The 16,750-nt window shown below is 45.1% G+C and overlaps 1 protein-coding gene across 4 annotated transcripts in view; it reads left to right on the top strand.

Moving 5' to 3' along the window:
- Positions 1-592: 592 nt before the first annotated feature.
- The window catches only part of tbc1d19 (TBC1 domain family, member 19), a 132,804-nt gene continuing 116,646 nt past the window's right edge, over positions 593-16,750 (top strand). For 3 of the 4 annotated variants that reach the window (XR_010963675.1, XM_067989068.1, XM_067989055.1), the window contains exons 1-3: positions 593-781; positions 12,223-12,295; positions 15,313-15,358. Coding sequence is in view for 2 of the 4 variants with exons in the window: in XM_067989068.1 (XP_067845169.1) it covers positions 677-781; positions 12,223-12,295; positions 15,313-15,358 (224 nt within the window). In the remaining 2 variants the exon portion in view is untranslated. Of the gene's footprint in view, positions 782-12,222; positions 12,296-15,312; positions 15,359-16,750 lie in introns of those variants that run through there. The other variant, XM_067989077.1, reaches the window with a different exon arrangement.

The following is a 16,750-nucleotide window of genomic DNA, read 5'->3' as shown; positions in this document are numbered from 1 at the left end:
ACATGTTGAATACTATGTCCAATTCTGGCCTCCAAGAAACAAGAAAAATATTCGAGTGCTGGAGGCAGTACAAAGAGGAGCGACTAGGCTAATCGCCTCTGTTGAAGGCATGGATTATGAGAAAAGACTGGAGAAACTTGGACTTTTCAGTTTAGAAATCATATAGAGGTATATAAGATTGATAAGGATATAGAAAAGACTAATTTGGAACATTACTTTAAATTAAACTGTGGGAATAGAACAAAGGGGCACAGGTTCAAACTAGCAAAAGGCACTCTTAGGACTGATATTAGGGGGAAATCTTCTTTACACAAAGAGTGATCAATGAGGGAATAAACTTCCAAATGGAGTATTTGAGGCAAAACCCCTGGAATAATTTCAGAAAACAATTGGGGGGGGTGGGAGGTCAGTGGTCAGGATCTCTCTGGATGGATGAATCGTGTGAAAGTTGAAATAAAGCAGCAGTGCTATGGGGAGGGGGGATGTAGCTGCAGTTAAATAGCCCGAGAGATTGTCCGCAGGTCCCGCGCTCTGCAGCTCGGAACGTTGCGCGGGTCTGGCGGCTCGCGCGCGCGCGCGCGCTGTGACGCGGCGGACGGTTGGTTGCCCGGTTACGGCGGGCGCGCTGGAGTCGGGCCCGGAGTTCCGCGGGTGGAGGTGCGGGCGGCAGCGCACGATGGAGGCGGATTCGGTGCAGCGGCAGCTCTCGGTCACCATCGCACACATCGTGCAGCGGCTCCGGGGCTCACAGCTACACTCGGAGCTGGAGCGGGAGGCCAGGGTGAGTCCGTGCCCCGTCGGCGGTGAACCGAGGGGGGAGCGGAGCCGAGCCGAGCCCAGCCCAGCCCGGCGGATGGTTTAGGAGGGGTCGGGGATTCAACAATGAGAAGTCCGCTATCGGGCCTGGAGCGAGTCCACTCCGGGCCCGGGCCCGGGCCTGGACCTGGGCGGTGCTGGGTCTGGGTTGACTTCTGATGGGAAGAAAAACAAATGGCATTAACACTGACGGCTCCACGTGCAACATCAACAGAATTCACAGGAGGGAGGGAGGGAGGGAAGTCCACAGCCTGTCAATCGGCATCCGAGAGGATAAGGTTTGGGTGGATGCTGTGGACAGGGGATCCCTCACCCCCATCACTCGTTAAATGCTGCTCCCTGTCAGATTCTGATTCACCTGCTGCGTATTTCCAGCATATCTGTTCTAGCTTCAGACTTGGACTATTCGTTATTTTCTCACCCAAAACTAGTGAGGTGTGGGGAAGCTTCTTATAAAGGAATAATAGACTTTTGGTTGCTACTTTACATTTTGAAAACTTCTGGACTCTCCACTCGCACAGATGGATGTAAACTGCTTTTACGTTGGGTTAAATGATAAGTGTCCCATGGCCTGCAATTCCTGCCACTTTGGCCCTCGAAGCCGAGAAACATGGTCTTGGTTGTAATTGATATTTATTGTTTGGTCCTGTTTGGGTTTTGTGAGCCGGAAGGGTTATTTTTAAATGCTTTTGTCTCATTGGTGGATAAATCCTAAATCAGAACAGCAAGTTCCGTTAGCAACAGAAATCTGATATATGCAAATTAAAGGGAAGATTGATTTTAAACTTTACACGTGCCCCCCTGGGGCTCTATTGTACGCCCTATGCGTGCCACAAAGACGAAAGCTTGGACATCCTTGAAGTCTTCCACCAAATTTTGATTGAGCTGTGATTTTGGAGGCATTTGCTACTCGATCTCAATTATATATTCTGTTTCCAATACTACCTCTCCCATGCAGAAACTTGTCATTTCAAGTTCAAAGTCAGCAGGGAGCTGTCAGTAAGTGACCACGTTAGAAAATAGGACTGTCAGAAATCCCAGATTTGGAAGCTCATCTAGACAATTAGTCCATTTCAAATGTTGGATACTCTGGTGCTAGTATGTTGCATTGTTGATGAAAGGGCAGTGGCACAGTACATAGAAACATAGAAAATAGGAGCAAGAGTAGGCCATTCTGCCCTTCGCGCCTGCTCCGCCATTCAAAATGATCATGGCTGATCGTCTAACTCAGTACCCTGTTCCCGCTTTTTCCCCATATCCCTTGATCCCTCTGGCATTAGGAAATATATCTATCTCCTTTTTGAATACATCTAATGATTTGGCCTCCACTGCCTTCTGTGGTAGAGAATTCCACAGGTTCACCACCCACTGAGTGAAGAAATTTCTCCTCATCTCGGTTATAAATGGCATACCCCGTATCCTGAGACTGTGACCCCTGGTTCTGGACTCCCCAGCCATTGGGAACATTCTCCCTGCATCTAGTCTGTCTAGTCCTGTTAGAATTTTATATGTTTCGATGAGATCACCTCTCATTCTTCTCAACTCTAGTGAATATAGGCCTAGTTGACCCAATCTCTCCTCGTATGTCAGTCCTGCCATCCCAGGAATCAGTCTGGTAAACCTTCGTTGCACTCCTTCCGTGGCAAGGACATCCTTCCTCAGATAAGGAGACCAAAACTGCACACAATACTCCAGATGTGGTCTCACCAAGGCCCTGTACAACTGTATTAGGACATCCATGCTCCTGTACTCAAATCCTCTTGCAATGAACGCCAACATAACATTCGCCTTCCTAACTGCCTGCTGCACCTCAATGCTTGCTTTCAGCGACTGGTGTACAAGGACACCCAGGTCTTGTTGCACCTCCCCTTTTCCCAATCTATCACCATTCAGACAATAATCTGTCTTTCTGTTTTTACAACCAAAGTGGATAACCTCACATTTATCCATGTTGAATAGCTTTACTGGTAATTCATTTTGTGATTATTGACTTAATTATTATGTTTGGAAAACTGTTGCAGGGATTGAAAATAGTCAGATATTGACCCCACTTGCTTGATGGGTTTCGTTAGTCACGCGTGATGAGTTATGAGATTTGCCTTACTTATGCAACGAGCAGTACATACCATGATTTTTTTTATTCGTTCATGGGACGTGGGCATCGCTGGCAGAGCCAGCATTTATTGCCCATCCCTAATTGCCCTTGAGAAGGTGGTGGTGAGTCGCTTTTTTGAATCGCTGCAGTCTGTGAAGTTTCTCCCATGATGCTGTTAGGGAGGGAGTTCCAGGATTTTGACCCATCGACAATAAAGGAACGGCGATTATATTTCAAAGTCAGGATGGTGTGTGATTTGGAGGGAAACGTGCAGGTGGTATTGTTCCCATGTGCCTGCTGCCCTTGGGAGGTGCTGTCGAAGCCTGGGTGAGTTGTTACGGTGCATCCAGTCGATGGTACACACTGCAGCCACTGTGCGCCGGTGGTGAAGGGAGTGAATGTTTAGGGTGGTGGATGGGGTGCCAATCAAGCGAGCTGCTTTGTCCTGGATGGTGTCAAGCTTCTTGGGTGTTGTTGGAGCTGCACTCATCCAGGCAAGTGGAGAGTATTCCATCACACTCCTGACTTGTGCCTTGTAGATGGTGAAAAGGCTTTTGGGGAGTCAGGAGGTGAGTCACATGCCGCAAAATACCCAGCCTCTGACCTGCTCTGTAGCCACAGTATTTATATGGCTGGTCCAGTTATGTTTCTGGTCAATGGTGAGCCCCAGGATGTTGATGGTGGGGCATGTCAAGGGGAGGTGGTTAGATTCTCTCTTGTTGGAGATGGTCATTTCCTGGCACTTGTCTGGCGTGAATGTCACTTGCCACATATCAGCCCAAGCCTGGATGTTGTGCAGGTCTTGCTGTATGCGAGCACGGACTGCTTCATTATCTGAGGGGGGTGTGAATGGAACTGAACACTGTGCAATCATCAGCGAACATCCCCATTTCTGACCTTATGATGGAGGGAAGGTCATTGATGAAGCAGCTGTAGATGGTTGGGCCTAGGACACTGCTCTGAGGAACTCCTGCAGTGATGTCCTGGGGCTGAGATGATTGGCCTCCAACAGCCACTACCATCTTCCTTTGTGCTAGGTATGACTCCAGACACTGGAGACTTTTCCCCTTGATTCCCATTGACTTCAATTTTACTAGGGCTCTTTGGTGCCACACTTGGTCAAATGCTGCCTTGCTATCAAGGGCAGTCACTCTCACCTCACCTCTGGAATTCAGTTCTTTTGTCCATGTTTGGACCAAGGCTGTAATGAGGTCTGGAGCTGAGTGGTCCTGGCAGAACCCAAACTGAGTAATGGTGAGTAACTGCCGCTTGATAGCACTGTCGACGACACCTTCCATCACTTTGCTGATGATTGAGAGTAGGCTGATGGGGCGGTAATTGGCCGGATTGGATTTATCCTGCCTTCTGTGGACAGGACATACCTGGGCAATTTTCCACATTGTCGGGTAGATGCCAGTGTTGTAGCTGTACTAGAACAGCTTGGATAGAGGCATGGCTAGTTCTGGAGCACAAGTCTTCAGCACTACAGCCGGGATGTTGTCGGGGCCCATAGCCTTTGTTGTATACAGTGCACTCAGCTGTTTCTTGATATCATGTGGAGTGAATCGAATTGGCTGAAGTCTGGCTTCTATGATGGTGGGGATCTTGGGAGGAGACCGAGGTGGATCATCCACTCGGCACTTTTGGCTGAAGATGGTTGCAAACGCTTCAGCCTTGTCTTTTGCACTCACTTGCTGGACTCTGCCATCATTGAGGATGGGTATGTTCACGGAGCCTCCTCCTCTCGTTAGTTGTTTAATTGTCCACCACCATTCACGACTGGATGTGGCAGGACTGCAGAGCTTTGATCTGATCTGTTGGTTGTGGAATCGCTTTAGCATGTTGCTTCCACTGTTTAGCATGCATGTAGTCCTGTGTTGTAGCTTCATCAGGTTGGCATCTCATTTTTAGGTACGCCTGGCATGCTCTTCTACACTCCTCATTGAACCAGGGTCGATCCCCTGGCTTGTTGGTAATGGTGGAGTGAGGAATATGCCGGGCCAAGAGGTTACAGATTGTGCTGGAATACAATTCTGCTGCTGCTGATGGCCCCCAACGCCTCATGGATGCCCAGTTTTGAGCTGCTAGATCTGTTCTGAATCTATCCCATTTAGCACGGTGGTAGTGCCACACAGCACGTTGGATGGTGTCCTCAGTGTGAAGACGGGACTTCGTCTCCACAAGGACTGGGTGGTGGTCACTCCTTCCAATGCTGTCATGAACAGATGCATCTGCGAAAGGTAGTTTGGTGAGGACAAGGTCAAGTAGGTTTTTCCCCTCATGTTGGTTCACTCACCACCTGCCGCAGGCCCAATCTGGCAGCTATGTTCTTCAGGACTCTGCCAACTTGGTCAGTAGTGGTGATACCGAGCCACTCTTGGTGATGGGCATTGAAGTCCCCCACCCAGAGTATGTTTTGTGCCCTTGCTACCCTCAGTGCTTCCTCCAAGTGGTGCTCAACATGGAGGAGGACATCAGCTGAGGGAGGGCGGTAGGTGGTAATCAGCAGGAGGCTTCCTTGCCCATGTTTGACCTGATGCCATGAGATTTCATGGGGTCCAGAGTCAGTGTTGAGGACTCCCAGCGCCACTCCCTCCAGACTGTATACCACTGTACCGCCACCTCTGGCGGGTGTGTCCTGCCAGTGGAACAGGATGTACCCAGGGATGGTGATGGAAGAGTCTGGGATGTTGGTTGAAAGGTATGATTCTGTGAATATGGCTACGTCAGGCTGTTGCTTGCCTAGTCTGTGGGACAGCTCTCCCAATTTTGGCACATGTCCCCAGGTGTTAGTGAGGAGGACTTTGCAAGGTCGACTGGGCTTGGTTTGCCTTTGTCGTGTCCGGTGCCGAGTGGTCCGATGCCCGGTGGTCTGTCCGGATTTATTCTTGTGACTTTCTGTAGTGAGATTGTACAACTGAGTGGCTTGCTACGCCATCTCAGAGGGCGATTAAGAATCAACCACATTGCTGTGGGTTTGGAGTCATATATTGGCCAGACCGGGTAAGGACGGCAGGTTTCCTTCCCTAAAGGACATTAGATTTGTCATATTTGATCTTTTTAAAACAGTGATCCTAATTTTTTGTGTAACCTTGGTGTCCTATCTGACCCTGAGCTGAGCTTCCGACCCTATGTCCTTTCCATCACAAAGACTGCCTACTTCCACCTCGTAATATCGCATGTCTCCGCTCCTGCCTCAGCCCATCTGCGGGTGAAACCCTCCGTCCTTTTGTTACTTCCAGACTCGACTATTCCAATGCTCTCCTGGTCAGCCTGTCATCTTCCACCTTGCATAAAATTGAGCTTATCCAAAACTCTCTTGTCCATATACTAACTTGCACTAAGTTCTGTTCACCCACCACCCCGTGCTCGCTAAGTTACATTGGCTCCCAGTCCACCAATGCCTCAATTTTCAAAATTTCATCCTCGTGTTCAAGCCCCTTCATGGCGTTGTCCCTCCCTATCATTGTAGCCTCCTCCAGTCCCTACGACCCCCAGAACTCTGTTCCTCCAACCCTGGTCTCTTGTGCATCTCTATTTTCTTCGCTCCACCATCGTTGGCCTTACCTTCAGCCGTCTAGGTGCCAAGCTCTAGAATTCCCTCCCCAAATCTCTTTGCCTCTGCCCCCTCTCCTCCTTTAAAATGCTGCTTAAAACCCACCTCTTTGATCAAGCATTTGGCTACCTGGTCTCGATGTCAATTTTTATCTGATTGCACTCTGAAGCGTCCTGGGCTGTTTTACTATATTAAAGGTGCTAAATAAATGCAATTTTACTGTGAAATCTGGTTCTTAAATTGTATCTTACATATTTTTATGACCTGCAAACCTGGGGATGTAGCTTATTCACCTCTGTGATATTTTGCTGGTGTTAAAGTTGCTGGTATCTGATTATTTTGGGTGCAGTATTGTGGCAATTATGAGACACTGATAAATCTCTGCTGTGACTGGTAATTTGTAAAGATAGGAGCCAGAAGAACTTGTGGACTATTTTTTTCTGTATTGAGTGCTTGAAGTAAGATGGTTTACTTGCTGTCAGAAATTGAATTTATACTGCACACTTTGGGAACTTGACTCATTGTGAGACCAGCTCTTGGAGGGATCTTGCACCTTGAGGCTTTAGTGCACTGTATATAGTGGTATGGATTATATTACCACTTTTACATTGATGCTTACCTAAAGTACTTACATCAGTTCGAAAGTGTCAGTATAAATACAGCTGGAGTCTTGGGTTTCCATTTTTGCCAATTCTACTCTTCTATAGTGATTGGAAAAATTTTCGCAAAACTAACTTTAAAAAAAATTGTTGCGCTGACTCCTACCTATTTTGAATTAACATCGCATTTATATGTCTCTGAATGGAGTTTTTTTTTTGCATTGGAATGGCTTAAGATCATAGAGTGGGAGTTGTATAATGGCTGCTTTGTGTTGAGCGGTACAAACTTTTTAAAAAATAATTTGGGGATGGGGGGGGTGGGAAATAGTTCCAGTTAAGATTAAGTTTTACCTCCCATTGCACGATACTGTTATTAATTCCTGTAAACAACAATATATGTATCAAATTAGCAAGCATGTTCCAGTTTTTCCCTAGAAATTTTTACGGTTTGATTTTCTCTTTTTCAAGATCACATGTATGGTTTCATATATATCCAATGTTGAAAGGTTTCTTGCAAAAGCCCAGGAGTTGTATTTTTGAATACATTACTTTCAATATGTACAAATTCTGATAACCTTGGAGGAGAATCTCTATGGAGTTCCTCAATGAGGAAACATTGAGATTGGCATTTGTGCTCTCTCAAACACTGCCAAGGACGGAGCACTGCAGAGATACACCTGGTCCAGGCCAGACAGGTCCATCCGTTCCAGGATAGGCTTCCTATTTATGTCCCCAACGCTCAAGGTCAGATCCACCGACGTCCAACTAGTGTTCTTCTCTGACCACTGCCTCCTACTGGACGACTGTCAATCGCAGGAGGACCAGAAGACGGGCAGTTGGGAGACCTGATCCTTTGCCTCCTTCACCGTTAGGTCCGACTACCTGAAGGTGCAGGGCGTCTGGTTCGAGGGGCCCCAGACTTGCACCAAGAACAGGGAGGTGCGTGTCACCAAGGCCATCTAAAGCTTGGTATTTGTGTGTGAAGGTGCTCCCTCTCCATAACAGGCAGGAACCTGGTGATAAGGTGTGAGGTATTTGCGGTGTTGCTCTACATGGCCCAGTTCTGGCCCATTCCCTGCCGCTCAGCTGTCAGTCACCCGAGCTATCTTCCACTTTGTCTGGAGGTCCAAGGTAGAACGCATCCGCAGGGACAACATGTATAAGCCCCCAGACAAAGCGGGGAAGGGCGTCCCCAATGCCGCTCTGATCCTGATGGCCACCTTTGTGTGTGGCTGCCTCAGGATGTGTGAAGAGCTCTAGTACGCAAACACAAAATGTCACTATGTGTTGAGTTTCTACCTGTCCACCACACTGAAGACTGGATCTGGCCACACTGGCTGAGCAGATGCAGGATGTCCTGTCCAGCTGGATCGCATCCCCACCACCTGTCCCAGGTGGAGAAGTGCCTGAGGAGGAACCCCTTCGACCACAAGGCTGTCAGACATTGGTTGGCATGGAACGTTCTGGGAGTCCTGCAGGGAAAGGAGAGGGTGGATCCGATCGGGCAGTCCCCTGACCAGGTGGTCGATGCCATTTGGCAGAATGTCTCGTCGCCAGAACTGACCAACAGGCACCAGGATGTAGTCTAGATGGTGGTGAGAAGGGCCGTACCGGTGTCGTCCTTCCAACACGCTCAATCAGCACCACCACAATCAGGGAGCTGCCCTCGAGGCTGTGGCCTCCCTGGTGGATTGCCCCTTTGCGCAGAAGGTGTGGCGAGAGATGCGTTGGTATCTGTCCCGATTCATCCCAACAGCCTAGTAACACAGGACGCTGTGCTCTATGGGCTGTTCCCCGAGCGCACACCAAGACAGCAACTGTTGCTGGAAGACCATCAACTCTTGGTCCGCTTGAAACCTGTTGGTCTTCCAGCTGAAGGAGCTGTACACGACTGAGTGTTGCCGACTGGCGCACTACAAGGTCCAGGCGTACGTGTTGCGGGACGCACTGAAGCGAGGTGTGGCATACGCAAAGGTTCTGAGGAAAGGCCACCCCACTTTGTATTGTACAGAATGTATTAGAAGATATTGTAGTAATGAGATCATAGTGGGTACGATCTGCTTTGTATTGGTTCGAACTACGTTGCTTGAAATTGTGTCCTTTTACATTGAACTGTGTGTACCTTTAAATTTTATGAAATAAAGTTTATTTTGAAATAAACTTAGTGATCTGATAGCTGACTTCAGCTTTAATCTTGTAGTTTATGGAATCATCAGAACTTCTCAATAATGTTCCAACCTACAGGGCTAATTATTATCTGGAGTAAAGGACACTCCTTGATGTTTGCAAAAGGAAGCATGTTTCACACGCTCCTTCCAGCAGGGGAAACTACTCAACATGTCTCCATACCGCAACTGCTTATCTTGCATTCTTTTATTCTCTGATGCACTTGCAGTATTGCAAGTTTTATTACCTGGTTAATTGTCAGGATTTATTGTCCTTAGTGTATATTCTAGGATAATGGACTGTTACCCATTCATTACCAAAGCGCAGTCATGAGTATGAAAGACCATTAATTGATGTGCTCTTCAGGCATTTGTGAAGAGCATGTGATTGTTATTGGTATAGTGACAAAACATCAATACTGATTGCCATTGGTGCAATATTTTTCACAAGTGATTTCTAAAGAGTGTTGCTGTTGGCATTCCTTTTTGCTTCAAAGAACTAGATTAACCATGATATTTTTGTCCTTGTTTGGAATATTTATGTAAACTAGTTGATTTGTTGTGGCATCGCACACATATTGGAGAATATGGTCAATATCTTACTTGTCTCCGCTCTCTGTTTCCGTCTCTCATTCTCTTTTGCTTCTCTCCCCTTAACTTTTGTTCGTGTTTCAGTCCTCTTCTGCTTTTCTCTTCAGCTTTTTCTTCTTTGTAGGTGGGTGGTATGGCAGAGGAAGGAGCCACTAGTGGCTGCAGCTTGCATTCAGGGTGAAGGTTGTGGGGAAAATGTGGCCATGTGGATATCAGGATGGCATTGTCAAAGAGGTGGGTTTTAAAGTGATGAGAAGGAGGTGGAGAGGGTCTTAGGCAGAAATTCACAGATTGTGGAGCCTAGGTGACTGAAGGCACGGCTACAAATCCCCGCGTGCTCTCTTGTTGACTGTTGAAGTCAGCGAGGAAGGTGATGTATTGCTCAGCCCTGGCGAACAGTGTTTCAGTGACCACCTTAATGCAGTTCTGTACTGCAGACTGGCAGATGTGGCTGATCTACCAGGCTGCTACAGGGAACGAGCCAGTGTCAATGACGTTAAGAGCTGTAGTGACTTTGACACCCAATGGCAAGCAGCAGGTCCTGTTGCAGACCTCTGCAGCAACCTGCAACAGCCTGCCTGGAGAACGCAGCCTCCTGATGCACTGCTCTTTTTATGTAGATCCAAGAAACTAACTCTTGGCCTGTACAGCCTGTGTGGTGGATACAGCTTCCTATGAGCAGCTCCCCCCCCCACCCCCCACCATCCCACCTCTCATGTAGATGTCAGGATGTAGGACCAGGCTGCCCACACACTTGCAGTGGTGATGCAGCCGGCTGAAGAGTCCTCCTGGGACTCTGAAGCCCTGAGACAAGGACGACCTTGGTGCCGAGGCTCATGATATCACAGGCATCCCTGCCCTCAGGTAATACTCTAACTGAGCATTGGAATAGGTTTAAGAACAGCATGGAGAGCCAGTAGGGGTAGGCACGGTGGAAAAAAGAAGCACTTGTTTGTAAATATAAATGTGCACCGCAAAGCCACTTTGTGGTATGAAGTGTATCTGTTATTTGGTTTTTATGTTTGCAAGGATGTTGGAGGACATTTTACAGTAGGCCGCATCATTCCTTCTGTGCCTCCATACTGAAATGTTGTCTCCCTGAGCAGATCTCTTCTGACATATTCTTTAAAGGTGTGGCATGGTCTGTGGACTCTGGTGGAAGTGTACTTTCTAGTTGATTGTTTTCTCTCGTGTAGCCTTATCCTGCATGCTTCTGCAATTTTTTTTTTCCTCCTCTTTCTGGGGTGGGAAGAAAATATCTCTGTGCCTGAAACTGCTGAAAGATAGACTGCTTGTAGAATTCTTTCTTCGTAGCACAGCTGAGAACAGATTTTCCTATTTGCTCCAGCAAAGATGTTGTTGCATAAGTGTGTTGACATTGAGCCTGTGAAATGAACCACTTACTGGTTTGGTAAGTCACGCAAGTAACTTACCCAATTTTTCTACAGGCAGTTGGGTGCAATTCTGGCTTAAATGACAGACAGCAGGTTTTGGCTTAATTATTGTCCTGTCATCAGCATGCATCCACCACTCTTCCACTGGAATTTAGCATGTATTTTTGAATGGGTGCAACCATGACTTGTTTCTGACTTGTGCCCCAAAAATCAGCCCCTATACCAGAAATACCTAATATTTGTCCCAAAAATTGTAGAATTTCTAGCACAGTACCTTTTTATCTAGTTATTCCTATGCTTTAATTTTGTGTGTTAGCTGTTTGGGCTCAGTAACTCCACCAAGCCTGATTCTGCATAATACCAGTATTCATTGTAGGGGAAGAATACCACAAAAAAAATTAAAATTAATCATAATTCTTTGGCATTAAGAGCGAGTCATGATGGTAGAAGTTAGGTGAAGTTTATTTTTAATACAGTGGGTTGTGCAGACATGGAATGTCCTATCAAACAGTAGTAGAAGCAGAATTCATAATAGCTTTTTTAAAAAGTGGATTAATATTAGAAAAAGATAAATTTAAAATAGTATGGGGGAAAGGGCAGCAGAATGAGATTGAGTGAATAGTTCTTTTAGAGAGCCAGCACAGGTGCAATGGAGCCAATTAGCCTCCCTATGCTGTAAAATTCTATGATTGTTTGGTGACACTTAAGTTTTAAAAAATATTTTTCAGTCAAGCCACTAAATGCTAATTCATAGCACATCAGAGTGGAACTTAACATTACATTTGTCATGTTACCCATTGTGATCGTCACTCGTAAACAAGGAATTGAAAAATGCGGTATACTGTATGTTAGAGGGGCACTTTTTTCCCCCCCAAGATCTCATTTATATTTTCTTCAACCTTGATTGAGCTACAAATACAAGAACTGCCTGGTCTCTCTATTGCAGTTTGTCATCTGTTAATATCTACTATCAAAAGTTTTCACACTGTTTCTGTCTTGTTTGCAGTCTAGCCTTCACAAATCAGAGATTCGGATTGAATCTTTGAAGGAGGATCTGAAAGAATTCTTGCGGAAATCAGGTAAATAATTCACCTTGGACTTTTGCTTTGCAAATTGAAATTCTTATAATAAAGTCTAGGCTAGTATTTAACAAAATAATGATAGAAAAATTAAATATTATAAAGGAAACCTAGTTAATGGACCCGACGACGGACATGCAGTATATAATTTGTAATGTTTAAAAGTGTAAGTCTGGGACAGGGTTCTGTATAGATAATAGTTTCATTCTACACTTGATGGTTTTGAAGCCCCATATAGAATTCTGCTGCTGTTCCTCATATTATTCAAGTAAGCATATTGGTGTGATTGGCCACCGTGTTGGTACAGTACTGTAGTCATTTTTTTTGAAGTCCAGGTAGGTTGAGAGGCTCTGAATGGTGCCTCAAAACTTGCTAAAATGTACTCCTTCCACCTCTCTCAATTCCAGTGGTTCTCTGCTTGCTGGATCTGTTTTAAATTTTAAGTGAGTTTTATGTAGTTCAAAAAAAAAATTTACTGCTTTGTATTCTGGTCCAAATTGGTTTGTAAAGGGACCACTTAAGATGAAGAAACATTTTTCCGAGTTTGTCAAGCCAAATACAACAGGATAGCCACACAAATGCAAGGAAAAATAAAAATCCAGCAGACAGAAAGAGCTATAAAAAGCAACCAAGGGATACAAATAAGCTAATGTGGGGTGCAAAAAGGGAATATGAAAAAAAAACTTGCACTGGATATCAAAGCTAATAGCAAAAAATTTTATAAATATATTAAGAGAAAGAGTAGTAAAGGGGAATGTTGACCTGTTAAAGATGAATGCAGACAAGACTATAATGTGAGGGGATACATGGAAGAGGTCAGAGATGGCATTGTCAGAGATTGACACCATGGGAGTAGAGAGGAATGGGAGATAGCAATGTCAAGGGAGTGGCTGTGAAGTTTTATGGAGGGAGAGATTTAGGGAGGCCAGGAGGGCAATGAATTTAGAGGAGCGACGGCAAAGGGAGCTGAGATGGAAATTGAAATTGCAATCATGATGAATCACTCAGTGTAGAAGCTGAGGGTGGAAATCTTGGAGGGGTTGGGGGGGGGGGGGGTGTGGTGGTGCGGGGCAGATGTTGGAAAGTATACCCAGGTGGGGAAGATTTGGCAAAGGGCAAGATGTTGCCTCATCAATGAGGTTCCAGGATGTCCATGCAATCGTTCACAATAAGGTAATGGATAGCAAGGGCATTATTTGTGAGTGAACAGACATTTTGGAGGGAAATCCAGTCATGGGCGGTAATTGTTGATCCGCTGGCAGAGTCCACAAGGAAGTGTCAGGTAGGGTGAGCAGAATGGGAAGGAGGTTGGTGAGATTTGATTGCAGTGGGCATACTGGGCAGGGCAAGAGAGGAGGATGGGGCACTTGGGGTTGCTGTTCTTGAGGTACCTATTGCTGACTCCTTGATGGGCCCTTCGGAGAATGCCAAGAGAGGCATTAAGGATAGCAATGGGCTTATTCAAGTTGGAGCAGGAGTAGGAAGGCAGGGGAGTGGCTAGGGGTGGGGCAAGTACTCGAGGGGAGAAATGAAAGATGACAGAAAGGGAAGGAGAGAAGGGGTGAAGAGGAAAAAAAGATAGTACTATTGTGCTCATGTCTGGAATTCAGAGCCATGTTCTAACCTATCCACAGTCCTAAATGAATATGAGAGTGACTCCAGGTTGGGGGGCTTTAGTTGAATTAAAATGACTAATGTTCCTGTTGGGCAAATTGACCCATTTCAGTTCAGATTGATTCTGTGAAGAATACTTAGTACAGAGATATAATCATATAGCATGTCTTGTTCAAAGTACAATATGAGGCTTCACTGTAGAAGTTTAATTATTTCCCTCCTCCTCCTCTGTACATGCTTACCATTTCCTAGGTAATAAGAAAGACAGGCAGTTTGTAATTAGAGTTCTGCCTCTTTTCTGTGTAACTGATCTCAGAGAAATGAGCAAGAGAAACCCAGATACTTCACATGACAAGTTTTTCTTGTTTTTGCTATGGTGAAGTGACATGACTTTGTTTCAAGCATCCCCACTGAACTGGTTGACATCTGTTCTTTTTCAGTAATCTGTGGGACAAATCTACGTCCCTCTCCGTCATGATGTTGGATAAAACAACTTGTCGCTCCGGGCCTGTTCAATTACTCCTGGTCTATAGCTCTTATAACCTTCAATCCTGTTCCTAAACAGCTATCCATTCAACTCTTTTTTAAAAAAAGTTGTAAACAATTTTACAACACCAAGTTATAGTCCAGCAATTTTATTTTAAATTCACAAGCTTTCGGAGGCTACCTCCTTCCTCAGGTGAACGTTCACCTGAGGAAGGAGGTAGCCTCCGAAAGCTTGTGAATTTAAAATAAAATTGCTGGACTATAACTTGGTGTTGTAAAATTGTTTACAATTGTCAACCCCAGTCCATCACCGGCATCTCCACATCATTAAAAAAAGTTAGTCAGCATAGTATTAACTGTTTTTGCTGAAAAGTTTTCATTCTTATACCCACTATCTTGTGGAAAATATAATTTCCCCAAACCTCTGGTTTTACTAATTTTCTACTCGCTTTCTAATTCTGTGATTATAGTTCAAACTAAATAACTTGTTTGTGTTACGTTCACGGTTCTCAACTTTTTAAATGAGCGAGCCTTTGGCTTAGTGGTAGCATTCCCGCCCCTGAGTTAGAAGGTCCAGACAGTTCCCGGTGAGTGGGGCTCCAGCTTTGAATTCTGGGTTGATATCCAGCAGGATACTCAAGTCTTTCCACTACTTCACACTTTTCACCATGGGAAGAGTGTGAAGATTTGAAAACAACAACCACCTTTTTAAATACTCAAATCTGCTCTTTTTTTTAGAAAAAAAGTTCAGTTCTTTGAGTTTCTCTTTGTAACTTAGAGCTTTAAATCTCAACCATCCTAGTAGTGTTATCTGGATTTTCTTCAGTGTAGTAATGTCCTTTTGAAGGTAGGGAGGGAAAAATTGCACAAATTATTTCTAGATGTGGTTTTACCAACACATCTTGTTTGTTTTACAGGTTGGGAAAAGAAGCTGCAGAATGCTGTCTACCGTGAGCTCAATGTGTAGGTGTTTTAAAGATGTGCATCTCTGTAACAAGTGCTGTAGAACTTTGCATATGTAGGCTTCCTTCCCTTGATTCTTGTATGCTTTAAATATTTTGCAAAGAATTTTTGAACAAAATAACACTTTTTAATTTCTAGTTTTATAGGTTTAATTTTCAATCTGTGCAGTGCAGACTCAGTATCCATGGCCAAGAGAGCAGCTGGGAATCAGCTCCCAAGCTTACAAAAATGCTACTTTTGAGCTAAACAATGGGAGATGAGACCAACCTGGGGATGACACTTTTGATTTTTTTTATCCCACCATCAGAGGCACCTGGTGTTGATTCAACAATCTACCTCAGCAAAGCATTTGAGATCAAGAACTCAGCTGAATGGGAAATTGAGCCTATTTTTTTTTACTCGGTTGGTGCTCAGTTGGAGTGTTCTACAATGCTATCAAAATGAATAAACTTTATAATTCAGAAAATACAGAAATACTTGGAAGTATCTCGAACTATACTTTTACATAATAGATTATGGTGTTGAAAAATAATTGCGGTTTATGGTTTTAGAAACAGTAGCAATTCTGGATTAAGCATCCTCTGCACACTGCAGGAGTATAGCCTAAGCTTGATTTGTTCTGGACAAACCACATGCTTAATATGCACATGACAATGTTGATGGGCAGTGCAGTCAGGAGGTGCCACACATGGTCTCAAACTCCTGTGTGATGTAAAGCCTGGGCCTGTGTTGTGCCAATTTGTTTTCCAGGTTTTTCCCAATAAATTGAAGCATCTGTACAGCTGGCTAGTTAGACTAAAGGCTCAGCAACAAGCAGCGCTCTGGTCAGATCATATGGCAATACCCATCAGCCAACCACATGCTTTTTAGGTGGCCATTTCAAAGAAAGCCAAAAAGCAAACAAATAGAGCACAGAGGGGGGCCAACGCACAAAATTGTTGTTTTTAGTTTTAGGATACTGTGCCCTGCTGGACGGTTGCTGAGCTGGTATGACTGTCGATATGGACCGATGCAATATTTTACATGCATCAAAATAAAATAAGTTCCTTCTCGGGTGCAAAATCAGCCCAGCTTTCTGAGACTGGCAACATTGAGCCTCTGCTCACCCGGGGTGTAACTGTGCTATTAGTGGAGAGGGCCGTCCTAAACACATTTTGGGAAGCCAACTCACCTTCAATGAAATAGGCTCCCTTTTATGTAGAAAATGTATGCAAGGAGTCAGGTCAGGGTGCTACTAGCTGAGAATCAGCAGCTCTTGAAAGGTTGGTTTTGGCCCTTAAAAGGGAGACAACTGTTGACTCTGCAAACAAATCATTTGTTGTGCGAGGATATGGCTGCCAGGAGCAATGTGAGCAAACCGGTTCCCTTCACTGATGATGCCTTGGAGGTGCA

This window comes from Heptranchias perlo, chromosome 1 (assembly GCF_035084215.1).
Source record: "Heptranchias perlo isolate sHepPer1 chromosome 1, sHepPer1.hap1, whole genome shotgun sequence".
NCBI classification, from domain to species: Eukaryota; Metazoa; Chordata; class Chondrichthyes; order Hexanchiformes; family Hexanchidae; genus Heptranchias; species Heptranchias perlo.
This window is presented reverse-complemented; position numbering and strand designations above follow the sequence as displayed.